The sequence below is a fragment of the Tinamus guttatus genome, unplaced genomic scaffold (assembly GCF_059628265.1).
Source record: "Tinamus guttatus ecotype Peru unplaced genomic scaffold, ASM5962826v1 Tinamus_guttatus_pri_ptg000002l, whole genome shotgun sequence".
Taxonomy (NCBI): domain Eukaryota; kingdom Metazoa; phylum Chordata; class Aves; order Tinamiformes; family Tinamidae; genus Tinamus; species Tinamus guttatus.
Window position 1 is genome coordinate 1,781,967 of NW_028288536.1, and position 15,020 is coordinate 1,796,986.

A 15,020-nucleotide genomic window follows, 5' to 3' on the forward strand; every position below is an offset into this window, starting at 1 on the left:
TTCTTACTACCTACCTAGATCAGGTAGACAGAAAACGTTTAGACTCTGCATATAAACATATAATCACAAATTATATTTGTAATTCTTTTTCCATTATAGAGTTTACTTGGTGAAGGTAGCACAGATGTGTTGTCCTTCTCCCCTTTGATTTATTCCTAGGTAAATTGTTCTCTGCAGGGCTCTGCTATTCCTTATGGCAGCAAAATGATGTGAACACTGTGAGACATGCGTTTTGTAGTGTAAGTGTATAAAGAGAAGCAAGCTTTGCAAAAACGAGACTTTTTTAACTAGTGGCAGAAAAAGCTGAGTTCATCCTACCTGCATGGCTCGAGTCCGAACTGTAGGTGCCGTGGGCTGGGTTCTCTCTGCATTTCCCAGAGAAGTAGAGGCTGTGCCATAGAGAATTCTGCTTTTGGGAGCAAGCAGGCAAGACAGAGAGAAGCACTAAAGTTCCTGCTCCTTCCCCTGCAGCACAAATATGGGCAGGAGCCAGGCACCAAGGCCATCCACCATCCTGTGCGAGGGAAGGGCTCAATGAAACCTTGGCTGTCCTTGCCTGGTTAGACTAAAATTACCAGAGGTGTCTCTAACCTGCCAACACTCACTCGCTTGTCAGTGGGAGAAGGGAAAGGTGCCTTTGGGAATAGCATTTGCGTGGCTAAAAGTATGCCATCTACGCTAACACAGTTTCACATTAATTTAGCTTTTAGAACGTTTCGTAGCTTTAATGTAACTGGTTTGCTTTCTTGGAGTTGCCATTGCTAGATAAGAATGTCCTTCATGCTAGAAACTCCAGAAATCTCTCCTGGCCATCTCGATACTGCTGACAAAAGCAGCAAGGCTTGTTTCAGATCGCAGTCTGGCCTCATATTGTAACGTGGGCCAGCATCTGCATTTTGGCCTTGTTGGCACAAAAGCAACAACCATTTGGTTGTAGTGGGGGAAAAAAAAAGAAAAGAAGGTTGGCAAGGGAAATGTTTCTGAGAGGTATCAAACTATGTTTTTGTTTTTCTGTCTTCTAAACACAGGACATTTTAGTTAATTATGTTTTCAAAATATAATTAGAACAGTACATCCACACACACAAAAAGTAAATTGAAAGAACTTGGAGGAAATGCAGTCTGACCAACACAGGAAAGCTGTGATCCCTTCTTTACCCCATGCGCTACTGCACTGTATTTGCACCAACACAAAGAGGTACCAATTGCTTGTAGAAAGTCTTGCTCCCCCAGCATTGTAGGGCTAGGAGCTAAGGATGGAGAGGCAGCAAACACCAAAGCTCTGTTTGTGGATGTCACTGTGTGTTTGGGATATGGATGAAAACTATTAAATTACTTAAGATACATCAGTCAACATCTGTATTGGTAAAAAGAGCGGTGATGAGCAGGAGATTTGGGGAAGTAATCAGTAGGAAGAAGGAAAGATGCACTAACTGGAGAGAGTCAATTTGCTGGATGGTGAGGGAAAAGGGGGCCAGATGTAGACAAAGAGTCAAAGAAGTTTTAATGTTTCCTTCTGCCCTTAGGTCTCCTTTTGAAGAATGTGCATGCGTGTATCTACGCAAACAGGATTTTGATCCAAATTTTCACCTTGCAGGCATTTAAATTAAAACTTGGGCTTGAAATTAATGTGTTTGATATATTGTCAAAATCCACTTTTTCTTAAAAGTATTCAGAGAGGTCTTTTTAAAGACGTACCTATCCTTTGCAAGTCACCGCTCCTTTCCTGCCCTCTAGAAGAAAATGTTGGTGGGCATCTGTTTTGAGAAAGGACTCAAAATCACCTTGTGATCTTGTCCCCTGTTGGATTGGGCCGTAGGTGTTTATCCTTGAAAAATAATCAAGATCATCTTTTATCCCTCTAGAAAAGTTGATTGCATATCAACGGGAATTTCACGCTTTGAAGGAACGTCTTCGTATAGCTGAGCATCGGACGCTGCAACGCTCTTCTGAGCTGAATGCAATCTTGGAGCAATTCAGGCGTGCAGTAGCAGAAACAAATGGGAGTAAGAATGCACTGAATAATTTTTCAGGTACAAACCATGATTGACTTTTTTTTTTTTTTCCTCTCATAACTTTGGACTAAAAAATGATAGCAAGAAAGCTGAATGAAACTGTTCAGTGGTGCAAATAGCTCAGTTATGTAAAACAATAGATCTCTTATTCCCACTTTTTTTTTTTTTCATTTTCTATTCCTAATGATCCACCCACTCTTCATTCTTATGTCTTTAGGGACTGAATACTTATTCTTTGCCTAGCTGCAAAAGTTTGGAACTTCTGGTTACTTATTTAATATACTGCAGATATTTTGACAGTAATTTACATCACTTTTAAAATTAGCTTTGAGGAGGAAAATGAAAAAGTGTTTAAGAAAGTGATGAACTTGAAGCAATTACAGTATGTTCAAAAATCTACTGAAATATAAAAAAAAATATAGACTATATAAAACATGGTTATAATTTGTAAAATGGAAAGGTAACATGTTGAATGACTAGTGAGTAAATATTAAAATGATATTTTTAACCCATTTTTGAGGTTGAAATTCAAGATTAGTAGAAACTGTGTTTGATAATATTAAAGAATGCCTTAGCACAACTCATCAGATTCTTGCAGTTACCATTTTAATTCAGTCCCACTATTTCAGTGATTTTGATTTACATCAGTGCACTAGGTCTAATGAGAAAAATAGCTGCATTTTTTTGAACTACCATATTGGATTTTTTTTTTTTTATCTGTTGCGTGGATGGATTTGCACTGTGGATCTTTGTATATTTTTGATCTTCCATTGAAAAATATCTTTCCTTAGAGTTATAATCATAGGCCTTCCATGCTGATATTAACCAATGCTCTGACATCAATGGTCTATCCATCTTGATCTCTACTTGTCCTCCGGATTTCCAGGAATGGTACAGCAGCGACTCTGTCATTTTCTTTGCTTTGTAACCTCATGGAATTCCAATTCATACAGGTACCTTTTGGGCCTCATGGATGTCTGAAGCAGCATATTTTTAATTTGATGGTTTGGGGATCAGATTCTGTGCTTCAGATGCTGTTTCAGAAATTTAGAATTTGTTTAACTAAATTACATTGATGCTTGGAATCTATTATTAGGTAGATTTTAGTATGTTAAATGTCTTTAAATATACAGAATACTATGTAGCATTCGCAATCTTCAAATCCGAAAGAAACCCAGGTTGTTTTGCATAAGTCATTATTCATTCATACAAAGAGCTGTCACATTTTGAGACTCTGACTTTTGCATTTGAAGCTAAAGGAAATGTTAGCAGAAAAAAGTAAAACTGCCTATGATGGAATCTATCAAAATTTGCATCTCTACTTTTGCATATATTTACAAAGTGTTTTTCAAGATCAGAAGCAGTTGGGAACTTTGTTTCATCTGTAAATAAGAAAAAAAAAAAGTCTTTGAAGAAGCTATCTTCAGAATCTGCAATGAGACACATCTATGGAATTATTCTCCTTTCCTCTCTTCTGCAGAACTGAATTTTTTTCTTGGGAACCTTGAGTCTACTTTTTGACCTAACCTAATGCTATTAGGTTCATAAGTTCTCAAAGGTCCCTGTGCTGTAGTGCTTTTCATGTCTTGAAAAAAAATGTTGTTTTGCACTTGATGCAAGAAAATTGATATGAATTTCAAGGAAACTTGAAAACTATTATTTGCAGCTTTGAGAGTCATCTGAACAGTATATTCTAAAAACAGCAAGAAATATTTTAAATATTCTAAATGGATTAAATTAACTTTATACTGGTGTCTGTTTTATTGTAGAAATGCTTGGATTCTTAGCATATTGTATACTTAATGCTTTTTTGTTTTGTATCTGACGTTAAATGTATTCTAATATGTACTTATAGTTTCAAAGTTATTTATTTGGTATTTAAATTGTTACCTGGTGATGACCTCTCTAAATGTAAAAGGAAAATCATCTGGATAAGCCTCTAATTTTTATCCCTTGGAAAATAAGTAAATGGAGTGTTCTTTACTTTTGTGATTACACAGTGAAAGTTCTATGTGATTAGGTAAATATTAACTGTATCGACAACAAAGTTACTGGATAGAAAGCGGTCTCGGCCATATTTTTTTTAAAGTAAAACTGAAAAAGATTTGTGTTGTACACAAAACTTGATGTGTCATTAAATTGCATCATTTGTTCTGTTTTTGTTTTGTTTTTAGTTAAGGATCAAGCTTGGTATAGTGCATGAGTTACCTACCACTCAGTAAAACATAGCCTTTGCATTTTCTACATTACTGATTTCATATATGTTTGCAGATGAGACACTAAAATTGTTAAAAGAGCTAACAAGCCGAAAATCTCTCCAAGTGCCAAATATCTATTACCACTTGCCTCATTTGTTGAAAAATGAAGGAAGCCTTCAACCCTCTGTGCAGATTGGCCTGGGAAGGACAGGAGGTATGCTGATATGGTGCTTATTTTATGTTTTCTTTCTTGAGGATTTTTAGTTATTGTTATGCATTGCTTGTTAGATCAAGGACATCTCATTTTACTTGTGTGATATTGAGATCTCTTACAATTTGCTCTCACCCCGAGATGAAAGGAGTTTGGCTTCAGTTTTGCTCTTTTCTGCAGAATCTCGATCACATCCCACCCCATCTTAAGATGCACATTAAGAAGTAGGTGAAATTCTGTAATTAAGTAAAAGGGAAAAAGGAGAGAAATATTACAGATTCTGAACTGTGTATTGGACACATTCCTTTAGCTTTCCAGATCCGTGGGGCAACCATGTACAGATATAATTATGGTAGACTGGGTGTTTATGGTGTTTTGCACAACATATTTCAGTGTATAAGAGTTGGGAACACAAGGATAATGAGTCATAATTGCATCAATAAAGTGGGGACATTGGAGGAAAAAGTGAATTAATTCAGCATTGTGCTGCAATACTGGTGATCCCTTTTCCTTTTAATCCTCACAAATTCTGAATTGTTGTTATTAGGGTAGCTCCACTGAATCTCACTTTGGAGTTCTAGCAAAGAGATAGGGTAAAGCCCAACCAAGTTTAACCGCCTCAGAGCATGTGCATGTGTGTTGTCTGCAGGCAGTAAGGCTCCACCTGTGAATCCTTGTGTCTCTGTGTGCCCTCCGGTATGAACGGCTCATGTTCTTGTTATCTGGATCTCCTTTCTTTTTTTCTTTTTTTCTCTTCTTGCCTTTTGAAAGACGTTATTAGTTATTCCTAGCTTGTATCTGTTTTCTTTACAGCAGTAAGTTGTAGTCCTCCTTCCTTTAACATAAGGCATGCTGTGTGTCAAACATGGGCTTAAGCCAGAGGGCCCTCTTTCTGACTACAGACACTGTTTCTTTCAATGCTGTCAATCAGAAAGGAAAAGACTCAGTCTTTTTTTTTTTTTTTAAACAAATCCTGCATTATATCATGCTGGAAAATTTTGACAGAAGCTTAAAATCACAAAATAAAAATTGGAATCACTTTAAATAAAAAAAGGAAAAGAAAGAAACTTTGGATTAAATTTGCTCCACTATCTTCCCCTTCGTGGTCATTGTGCTTTTGGGGTATTTGTTTTAATAATTCAGAACTTGTGTGAAGTTTCTAGATGAAGCGGATTTTATAGGGGCTGCTCACTAAAACTGTTAGTATTTGTGGGTTTTGTTCTGTCTTAGTATGTATATTTATAATGTGGTAAATCATTTCACACAGATGAGTGGCCCCAGTCAAAATAACCAGAGTGCCAACTTCTGCTTCATGCAGGCTGGCTCGTGCTTTTATTGCCCACCTGCCATGTGCCTTGTAGCTATCCAGGCCTGTGTGCAGGTTGAGGTGCAAGGGAGAAGAGACTCAGAAGAAGTTAAGGAACATAAGAATTGAGGGGTCCTCTGAAAGACAGGGTTAGCAGTACTCTATTGGGGATACTTTTATTGGGTATGAAAGCTTTCAGTGAGGGGTTTTCAGGCTTTCCTGATGACTTCTAGTTCTATGCATCCAGAATAACTCACATGCCAGGGAAGTAAGAGGAGGGTTTTTTTTTTTTTTTTTTTTTTTTTGCCATGTCACTTTCAATTGCTTCTTCTGAGAATATAAAAATACGCACTTGCGTGGACAAGTGATTTGTGGAGAGTGGTTGTGCCTTTCTGAAAATAAAACTAAGGAAGGGGGAGGCTAATGAGTCTTAAGTTTTGGTGCAACCTTTCCTGATTACTATCAGGGTTATGGATTATTACATACGCAATAGTTGACATGTCTAGGATTGCTGTGGTTTTTTTTTTTTTTTCCCCCTGTTTGCTCTGTGCATTGGTGATGATTGTTAATCATGTTCCTGATGATGCTGGTATATTTTTAAGTTTATTTTAATTACTGTGTTATCTCAGTCTTTTAACCCTATGTGTTTCTGAAGCAATGCTATATTATGAGGCAAAATATTTTTTTCTGTCTTGTGTATTAAGTTACTGGAATCATGTTTCTGGTTTATTTTGATTTCAGTTTCCATTGTAATGGGAATTCCTACAGTGAAAAGGAAAGTCAAGTCTTACCTTACAGAAACTCTGCACTCCCTTATTGATAAGCTGTCCCCCGAAGAAAAACTGGATTGTGTTATGGTTGTCTTTATAGGAGAGGTAAGCACTTTAATATGTTTACTCTGTTTCTAACCTGCTTTTAATCAGAAGTACCATTCATTTTGGGAACTCATTGGGTCATCATCTTCTCCGCATGCTAAAATTACTGTCTTTTCCTTCTACGGAGAGGAGGCAGCATCATAGTCTGATGTTCTTGAGAGAGATAGTCCTGAAGAGCCCAGCCCTTTCTATTTATCAGACCAATAGCAGACACAAATTCAATGGATTGGTTATTTTGCAGATCTTGTACCTAGTGACCAAGATGTGCTAGTCAGCTTGTTCCTTCAACAGCAAAATGATGTTCAAGGAACTCTGTGGTGCTGTGGAAGTGAGTCTCCTTGCTTGCTTCATGCTATTGCTTAGCTGTGATGCATCAGATGATACAGCTGGAGGTGCTAGGTTGCTGGGATTCTTGTTTGTTTGTTTTTCTGGACATCCTGGATATTTTGAAAGTCTGGACAATTTTATTTTGCAAATCTAGTACAGATATACATATGGGTACTTCTATTATTAGCACATTTTAAAGCTTTCTTTTTAAATGAATTTTACCTCTACCTGAGAACTGATTCAGCTGGTCTTCTAATATATATTCCATTGTTTTCTTTTTCCTGCCAGTCAGCTGAAACGTATGTGTCTGAATAGATGCTGTCTTCTGCAGAAAAGGTTTTTTTAAATATCTGCTGGTTGAAAATATCAAGAGATAACATTTTTTACCATATTTTATATTTTCTTAATTTCAGTAACCTACAGTTTGTTCTGAGAATGCTACAGAAAACTCAATAAAGTAGCACAGTAAATACTGTGCTACTGTCCTGATATATACTGTAATTTTTCTGAGCTACCCTGTACTTTTCAACTTCCTTATGTATCCTGAAGAATGTAGGACTATTGAGCATTTTCTCTGTTATATCTCTGTTCTTAATGCAATAGTCCTTTCCTTTAAAATAGCTTTGACTGCTGGAGCCTTCGTAGCCTAAAATGCATCAGACTATTGCTATCATTAATCTCTACCTTAATGAAGGCTTAATTAATATATATGTATTAGAGCTCTGATCATCCATGCTTGTATTTAAAATAGCAGCAAAATTTGCTGATAGGAGGACCTCCACCAAGCAACTGTGCAGTTAAAGTACAGAAAGAAAGGGTCAGTTAGAGGCTATTAAATTTTACCAATAAGCTTTAAACTGTTATCTGTGCTTTGTCTGTAGTCTGAACCAACAGAAAAAATAGTAAGAGTTTACAAAAGTGTTTTTTACAAAGGAATTATATAGAATGAGGTATATTGAAAGCCTCATGCTAGCATTTTCTTACTCGGTTTATTTGAGAAATCAAGCTGACAGTGCTTTAGAAGCATTGCTAGGAGTTGCTGTCACGGAGTATAATCCTTTGTGTTTAGCATCCTACAAAACTTCTGGAATTCTTCCTCCCCTCCCCTTCCCCCTCCCGAAGTTCACTCCTACTCCTTTCTTAAATTTGACTTCTTTTTATGGAAAAAGCTAATGACCTAGGCAAACAGTATGAATAGTGTAAACATGAGCTAGTAAATACAGCTGCATTATAGTTGCTGAAGAGATTTGAATATTCATTTATGCTATGGATATTTCCCAAATATCATTATACACAGTAAATTTCCAAACCGGAATTTCAAGGAATTCTAAAATATCTGGGTTGATGTGATACCTAATCACCAATTTAAATGATTAATAGATTTGCTTGACAGTAAACTGTGGCACGTGCACCAGTAACTGACATATATCTGTTCTCCAGTTTGTTAAATATCACTTCATTGCCGAATAATTTGCAAGTACTCATTAGGATGACTAATAAATAGGCATGACTCATTATACTGCTATACTAAAATCTTTTTACTCTCTTTCTATGTAGCTAGTTCATGTGCTCATGAGAACTTGAATCGACAGTTCAAATCTCACAAATTTTCTTTTTAGGTGATTTTCAGAATAACCTGTAAGCTATGGGTTTCAGTAACTGTGAACTCCCCATTAAAATGACTGCCCAGTGTATTTATTTGGTAGTGATTGTAATTAGTATGGGAAACATGGTTTTGAAATACTTTACAGCATCACAGCTGAACAATAGATATAATATAAAAGAAATGTATAGTACTGAATATGAGAGAAAGTACTTTCTGGTATCTAAGCAAGATTTCTCCCTGTGGAGAGATCTTGGTTCCCATGAAGAAAATGGGCTTATTCTAGAGAGATTTCTGTCACAAATAATTGTCTGTTCGCTTCAGTAATCAGCAGCTGCTCTGAGCGTAGCCTTTTATACAAGTAATAATCAATGTATATTGAAAAACTATGAGCCCTTGATTTCACAAGAATATGAGAAAGGCAAATTATTTCAGATAGAATCGTAAGATACTTTAGCTATGCAAAATCATTTTGTTAATACCATGTGCTCCTGATTACGTCTGATGGGCAATAATTGAACAACCTTTTGTTCTTGGAGCACTGGCGCTTGTGTTGTATTTCCCTGCGTGTTTCTTATTCGTGTCCGTTGGTTCAGGTAGACTAGAAACCTGTGGATCTTGAATGCCTTTTGCTCCTATCTTATCAGCTCTTTCTGCAAATAGCTGCTGCTTAATTAAAAGATGTTAATCTTTGATAATGGTTTCTCTGTCCTGTTTTTGTGGAGAGCAGTTGTTTTCTTTATTGCTTTGGTGGAAATTTTTCTGCGTTTGCTGGGTCACAGTGTGACCGAAGCACCCAACATGGTCTCATCCTGTGCACTTGTACAAACAAAACATGAATAAATATCTCATTTGAGTGCACATACTTCATTAAACCCCGCGAAACCTGATTTGAAAGTGTTAACATTGGAGTACAGTGTGGAAAATGACTCCGGCAAAATAAACAAGCCTGGATTTTTCATCTCTCCTTACCGTGGGCCTGAACTAGAGACCTGTTTGATCAGTAGAGCTCTCGATAGAAAACAAAGGGGTATTTTGGTTCTCTTGCTCTCAACCCAGATATCTCTATATCATCCTGGCTACAGAAGACTTTCCATTCTCTCTGCTCTTCACCAAGGACTTGAGAGCTGCCTCATCGGTGCCTGGCAAGAGTGTTCTTGCCAGGTGTCCCCAGATGACCTGGCTGCATGAGTTGGAAAAGCACCCACAGATCCTAGCATGCTGTTTGTTTATTTTAAATTGAAGCTAGAAAGGCTGTTGTGGCAAACTATCCATCATCTTCATGAGGAATTTTTAAAGGCCTACATAGATGATAGCCTTTGCTTTGGACATCTCATTCAAAGCAGATCAAGATGAAAAAAAAAAAAAAAGACATATACATAGCTATACTGATATACTACCAACTATATATAGTTATACTGCCAACTTTTGCATCTGGAAGTTTAGCTTGGGCTCTCAGTGAGTATTCGAGGGATTTATTTAAGCTGCTGTTGGAATCCCAGCTTCTATGGCACCCAAAATGATTGAAGAGTGCACATTGCTGTTACCTGGCATCATCACAGAATTTTGTACTCATTTTTTCCTGGCAGTGGCTAGAAAAGTTTGAAATGGGATTAATACCAGTGATACAATCTCCTATAGATCTCACAAGAGGATCTTGATGAGAATCTGGAACTTGCCATGGGCCTGGAACAAATTCAATAACTTCAGCAGAAAGATAAAGTTCAGAACTGTGCCCTTGACTAAAGCCCTACATTTCCATGGCTAAAGTACTTCTCTTTATAATTTTTCTTTTGAGATGCACCTGGGCATTAAGATTTGATGTTTGTGGTGAGGAAATGTTACCAGTAATAGGCAGAGTTGTGTTTTGTCTCTCTGGTAACATCCAGAACATCTGTGAGATTGAAAGTAAAAGCAATAACCTATTTCTGAAGCTTTGTAGCAGACGAGCGTGTAGCTGGATGCTTGACTGAATTTGCACCATGTTTATCAGTAGGTTTTGGACAACATTATCAAACATCTATCAGCCAAACCAACATCAAAGATTCTTCCAATATCGCTAGCAAACTTTTCACAGGACAGGTAGGGTGAGAAATAAAAGGAAGGACAAGAATCTCCCACTGTGCAGCTGTCTGAACTTCAAGGCGTTTTTTGTTTCTTCAGTACTGTTTCTTCTTCCCTGACAGAATAACCATATGGCCTGATGCAAGCAATTTCTGTACTTACTCTGCCTGCATGCCCAGTCACTGGCAGTCCTCTTTGGACCCACCCATGGTGCTCATTCTAATTTTACATGCATGGACTCGACCTGATTGTCAGTTTGACATGATGACAAAGATGCAACCTGGATGACTCGCTGGGTGAAATTCAGAAGCAAAATCTAAATTTTTTCATGAGGGTATTTTTTTCACTAATCACAGAACTAAATTGTGGACCCTGTTACTACAGGATATTGTGGAATATAAGTGAATGAATTGGTTTTGAAAAGAATTGAGAAAACTAACTGTGAGTAGGTCCAGTAGAAGCTACTGAATGTAATGATATGGATACAGTTTGGGCCTAGGGGATTGTGAACTGTTGATTACTGAGTACTTGGAGGTATACGAGGGAAATGCTCATTGTATTCTATTTTTTTTTTCTGGGCATCTGCTGCTGGGCAAGATAGCAGATGAATTCTTGATCTACATAGTACTTTCAGTATAAATTGCCTTTTTTTTTTTCTTGCATTTTAAGAAGTAGCCCATCTTCTGTTGTTCTTGGAGGCATGAATAATATTTAACAGTATGAAAGAGTTGTTGGTTCTTAAAACTAGAAATTGAGGTTTTGGCTTCCAGTTGTTCAGCCATCAACTGAAACATCCTAACTTCTCACTTTGCTTGCTAGAGAGTATATTCCCTACTACTTTGCTATGTATACAGTCTGTCATAAGCATCAATAAAAACAATTGGGGAGTTCATTACTATGCTGCTGCTTTGTGCATTTTTTATAGATAACAGGCAAACCGTAGAATAACTGTAGATTAGAAATATATACCCATGTAAACTAGAGAAGATTCTTTAGGGAATTGTAGGGCAGCATTTTACAAAGATTGAAGGAAGTTAGAAACTTACTTCACTAACACTCCAAAACTTTAGTTTATTCCACAACTGACTCCTGTTTTCTCCAGAGAGATTCATCTAAGCGCTGTGTGTGTTAGTCATCAAAACTGCCAAGGTGAGCAGTTAAATCTTAGTTGCCTTTTCTGTGGAAAAACTCTGTAGGTTTCATAAGCAAAAATGTCCTTTCCCGCTGAAAGTTTGCATGGGTTCAGGAGATTCTGGGGAAGTACATGGAAAAGGAGTCTACTGAAGAGTGATATGTACAAAATCATGGCCGGCCTGGGAAATTTCCAAGTTGAAGGTGGTTGAAGCATGGATAGCATGAGGAAGAAGTATTATTGCGTATACTCATTTTGTAATTGCTCTTCTTTGTGTCTCCTTTCATGATGTCACTGTTGGAAAGAAGTTGTTGAGCTAGCTGGATCTCTTGGCTGATCTGTTAGGAATGAAGAATGGAGGGTGTCTTGTTCTGAGCTTTGTGCTTGCTCAGAGATCAGAGATTTCATATGGGTAGGAAGAAAGAACAATCAGGAAAGATTTGAGCTGATGATATTGAAGTAACCACCCTTATTTATGCTTCTCATTTGCTTCCAGAGATCTACCTAACAAGACAAACTTGTTTATGAGGCCCTAAGTGATTCCTCGATAAGGTGCATCTCTGTGGCCGGCATCATTAACTCTTTGCTTGTGGCCTATTACAACTCCTTATTTAATCACTTTAAAAGGATTCATTCTCCAGGTGTTCAGTTTTGCTTCCCTTTCTCAGAGTCCCAATTCCTAGGGATTATTTTATGTTCACCCATAAGAGTTTTTAACAAAAGAACTTTTTTCTTTACTATTTTCTTCTAAATTGGCAGACATAAACATTCATTGCTGTCATCTTAAAGGTTGTGCTGCTTGACTGGAATCACCAATGATGCTTCCTTTTAAGAGAAGCAAGCAGCACTGATAGCATCAGACAGAACTTAAATTTTTCATAGCTACTTCAAGGTCAGGCTGCTCTTTACCAGATCATGTCCACTGGACAGCTAAAGAGCAGTTACACCTTTTTTTTTTTTTTTTTTTGACAATCTGGATTTATCTTGTCCTGTTTAAGAATCCTGAAGAAAACAAGGGTTTTTCTCCTTCATATTAGTTTATGCTTATTTTCAGCAGTCTCATTCTGCAGGTGGATTAAAGAGGATGTTAGGTTTTATTTTGCTAAGGCAATGACCTTTTGAGCACCTTCTTCCTCAAAAAAATTGACATTTTTGGTCAATAATAGAGTTTCCATGATTTTTTAGTTGTTAGCTGAATTTAAGACGGAGCTTTAGGATAGAGCAATTATCTGGTCGTTCCCAGTTCCATGCACTTCTTCCTCCTGTGTAGTTAGCTCTTCCCTGAGGTGAGGTCACGGCTTGACATAATTCACTGCATGGTCTCATATTTTGTTACATCAGGTTGTGTGAAATCATTTACAGATGATGCCTTCTTGGGACATGTCCACAGCTGAAGCTGAGGCAAAGATCCCTCTCAGTCTTAGGTTGGGTAATGAAAGGCGTTTGGTGCCTCTGGAGGTGGGCATGTGGAAAGACAACAGTCAGCCTGCCCTCTTGAGGGGAAGGATTTGGTGTTGAAATCCTAGCTCTGGATTTCAGACACTGCTTGCTAATAGATGAAAGTAAAACTACTTTGAAATAATGGCAGAATATCCTATTTCAATGTACTCACTCTTGTGAAAAATGACAGTTTTCAAAATCTTGATGTTCTTTTTCATTCTTAAAGTGGCACCTCCTCTTTCCCCATGCTAATGCTGGTTCAGTAGGCAATCTTCCCTCTGAATCACCACTTAGTCACTTAGTTATCTACTGTGCAGTGTGGCTAGGCCAGACCATCTTGAATTGGTTTGACAGGAGACCAGATTGCAAGATGAGGTTATAAGTCTGCAGGGTACAATTTTTTAACATAAAGCTAGGATGATAGCAGCTCCCCATGGGAAACTGCCAACCTTTTGCATGAGGGATGCAAACAGATGGGGAGGGGCAATAAGTAGAGAATTACTATTGCAGAATGTCTTTTCTTCTGCCTGCAGTACCTTCTGTGTAAGCATGTCATTTTACAAGCATTATCAGGACCTCGTGGTGTATCTGTAGAATAGGTCAAAATTATATTCATTTCAAGGAAGGCTAAACTAAGGCATAGGTTTGGGGGCCAAATATATGCTTTCATTTAGGATCAGACTAGGCATTTAGTTTAATCTCTTAGATACTTTATAGATACTTTTATATTCATGTGTTTCTGGTATACATATGATTTTTTTTTCCTACGTTCTTCTATATGTGGAAATGATTGCATGTCTTGTTTAACAGGTATTTGAGTTGCTAAGTATAACCAGTATTAGACTGGTTATTCACAGTACTTGGAATGTCAACAGGAAATTCAAATTACTTTTCTTTTCCCATGCCAACAAGACAGCAGTTTCTATATTTTACAATGTTTCAAAGGAAAAGGCATGAAAGGAAATGTTTCAGTGAAAGAGGGATGTACTAATGGTTGAACTATTTGTAGGTAACAAATAGGTCATTGATTTGAAAGATTGAAAACAGAGAAAAAATGTTATGTCCTGGATTCCATCCTGCGATATACGTGTATGCAGAAACCCTATGTGTCTTTAACAACTTAAACTGATGCATCAGGTTCACATTGGCTTATGAGTTTGCTTGTGAGGAACTCATTGTAGGATGAGTTCTAAGTTGCCAAGACCTTAAAAGAGAAACTTCTTTTTAGAGCAATAATAAGCAATAGTAGTGCTTATGAAGAGAATGTTTATGGAAAAAAAATATGGCAAATGTTTTTTACTCACATTTTCTTATATATCTTCAAAGCTGCTTTTGGAGGAAAATTATTCTTGTCCTTTTTAGAGAAGCATATGTTATTGGCATTATGTTGGATTTTATAAAAAGAAAACTTTGAAAATAGGAATGGTGATTTTTAAGATCAAAGGGTAAGAACCTTTATCAAACAAGATTAGTAGTTCCATAGAAAATCTTGGAAGGGATTTATTCTCTGTGTGTATAATCCATTAATGATAATCTGCATTACAAATTCACCAGCAAAAAGTGTGAACCGTGCCTTTGTTCCATCATTTCAAAGGCAGCTGTTTCTGTGAATCCTTGTGAGCCCCCAAATTATAGACCTGAAATTATCTCCTCTGAAAACTGACAAATAGTATGTCAAGTTGTTAGATTAGTCAGTATGACAAAGATAAAGTTTTTTGTTTGTTTCTTTGTCCTTGGTGGTGTTTTTCACTCTGATTCATAAATTTAGAAACTTCCCTTTCCTGTTAGGCAGGTGAATGACCAAGTGAATAGGCTGCATAGTTGGCCAGTTCTGGCACATTAAGTGATCA

At 37.2% G+C, this 15,020-nt stretch overlaps 1 protein-coding gene across 1 annotated transcript in view; it reads left to right on the top strand.

The window, feature by feature from the left end:
- MGAT4A (alpha-1,3-mannosyl-glycoprotein 4-beta-N-acetylglucosaminyltransferase A) overlaps positions 1-15,020 on the top strand; it is a 59,677-nt gene that overhangs the window by 21,716 nt on the left and 22,941 nt on the right. The window contains exons 2-4 of the mRNA XM_010217824.2: positions 1,865-2,032; positions 4,286-4,426; positions 6,471-6,604. Coding sequence (XP_010216126.2) covers positions 1,865-2,032; positions 4,286-4,426; positions 6,471-6,604 — 443 coding nt within the window. The remainder of the gene's footprint in view (positions 1-1,864; positions 2,033-4,285; positions 4,427-6,470; positions 6,605-15,020) is intronic.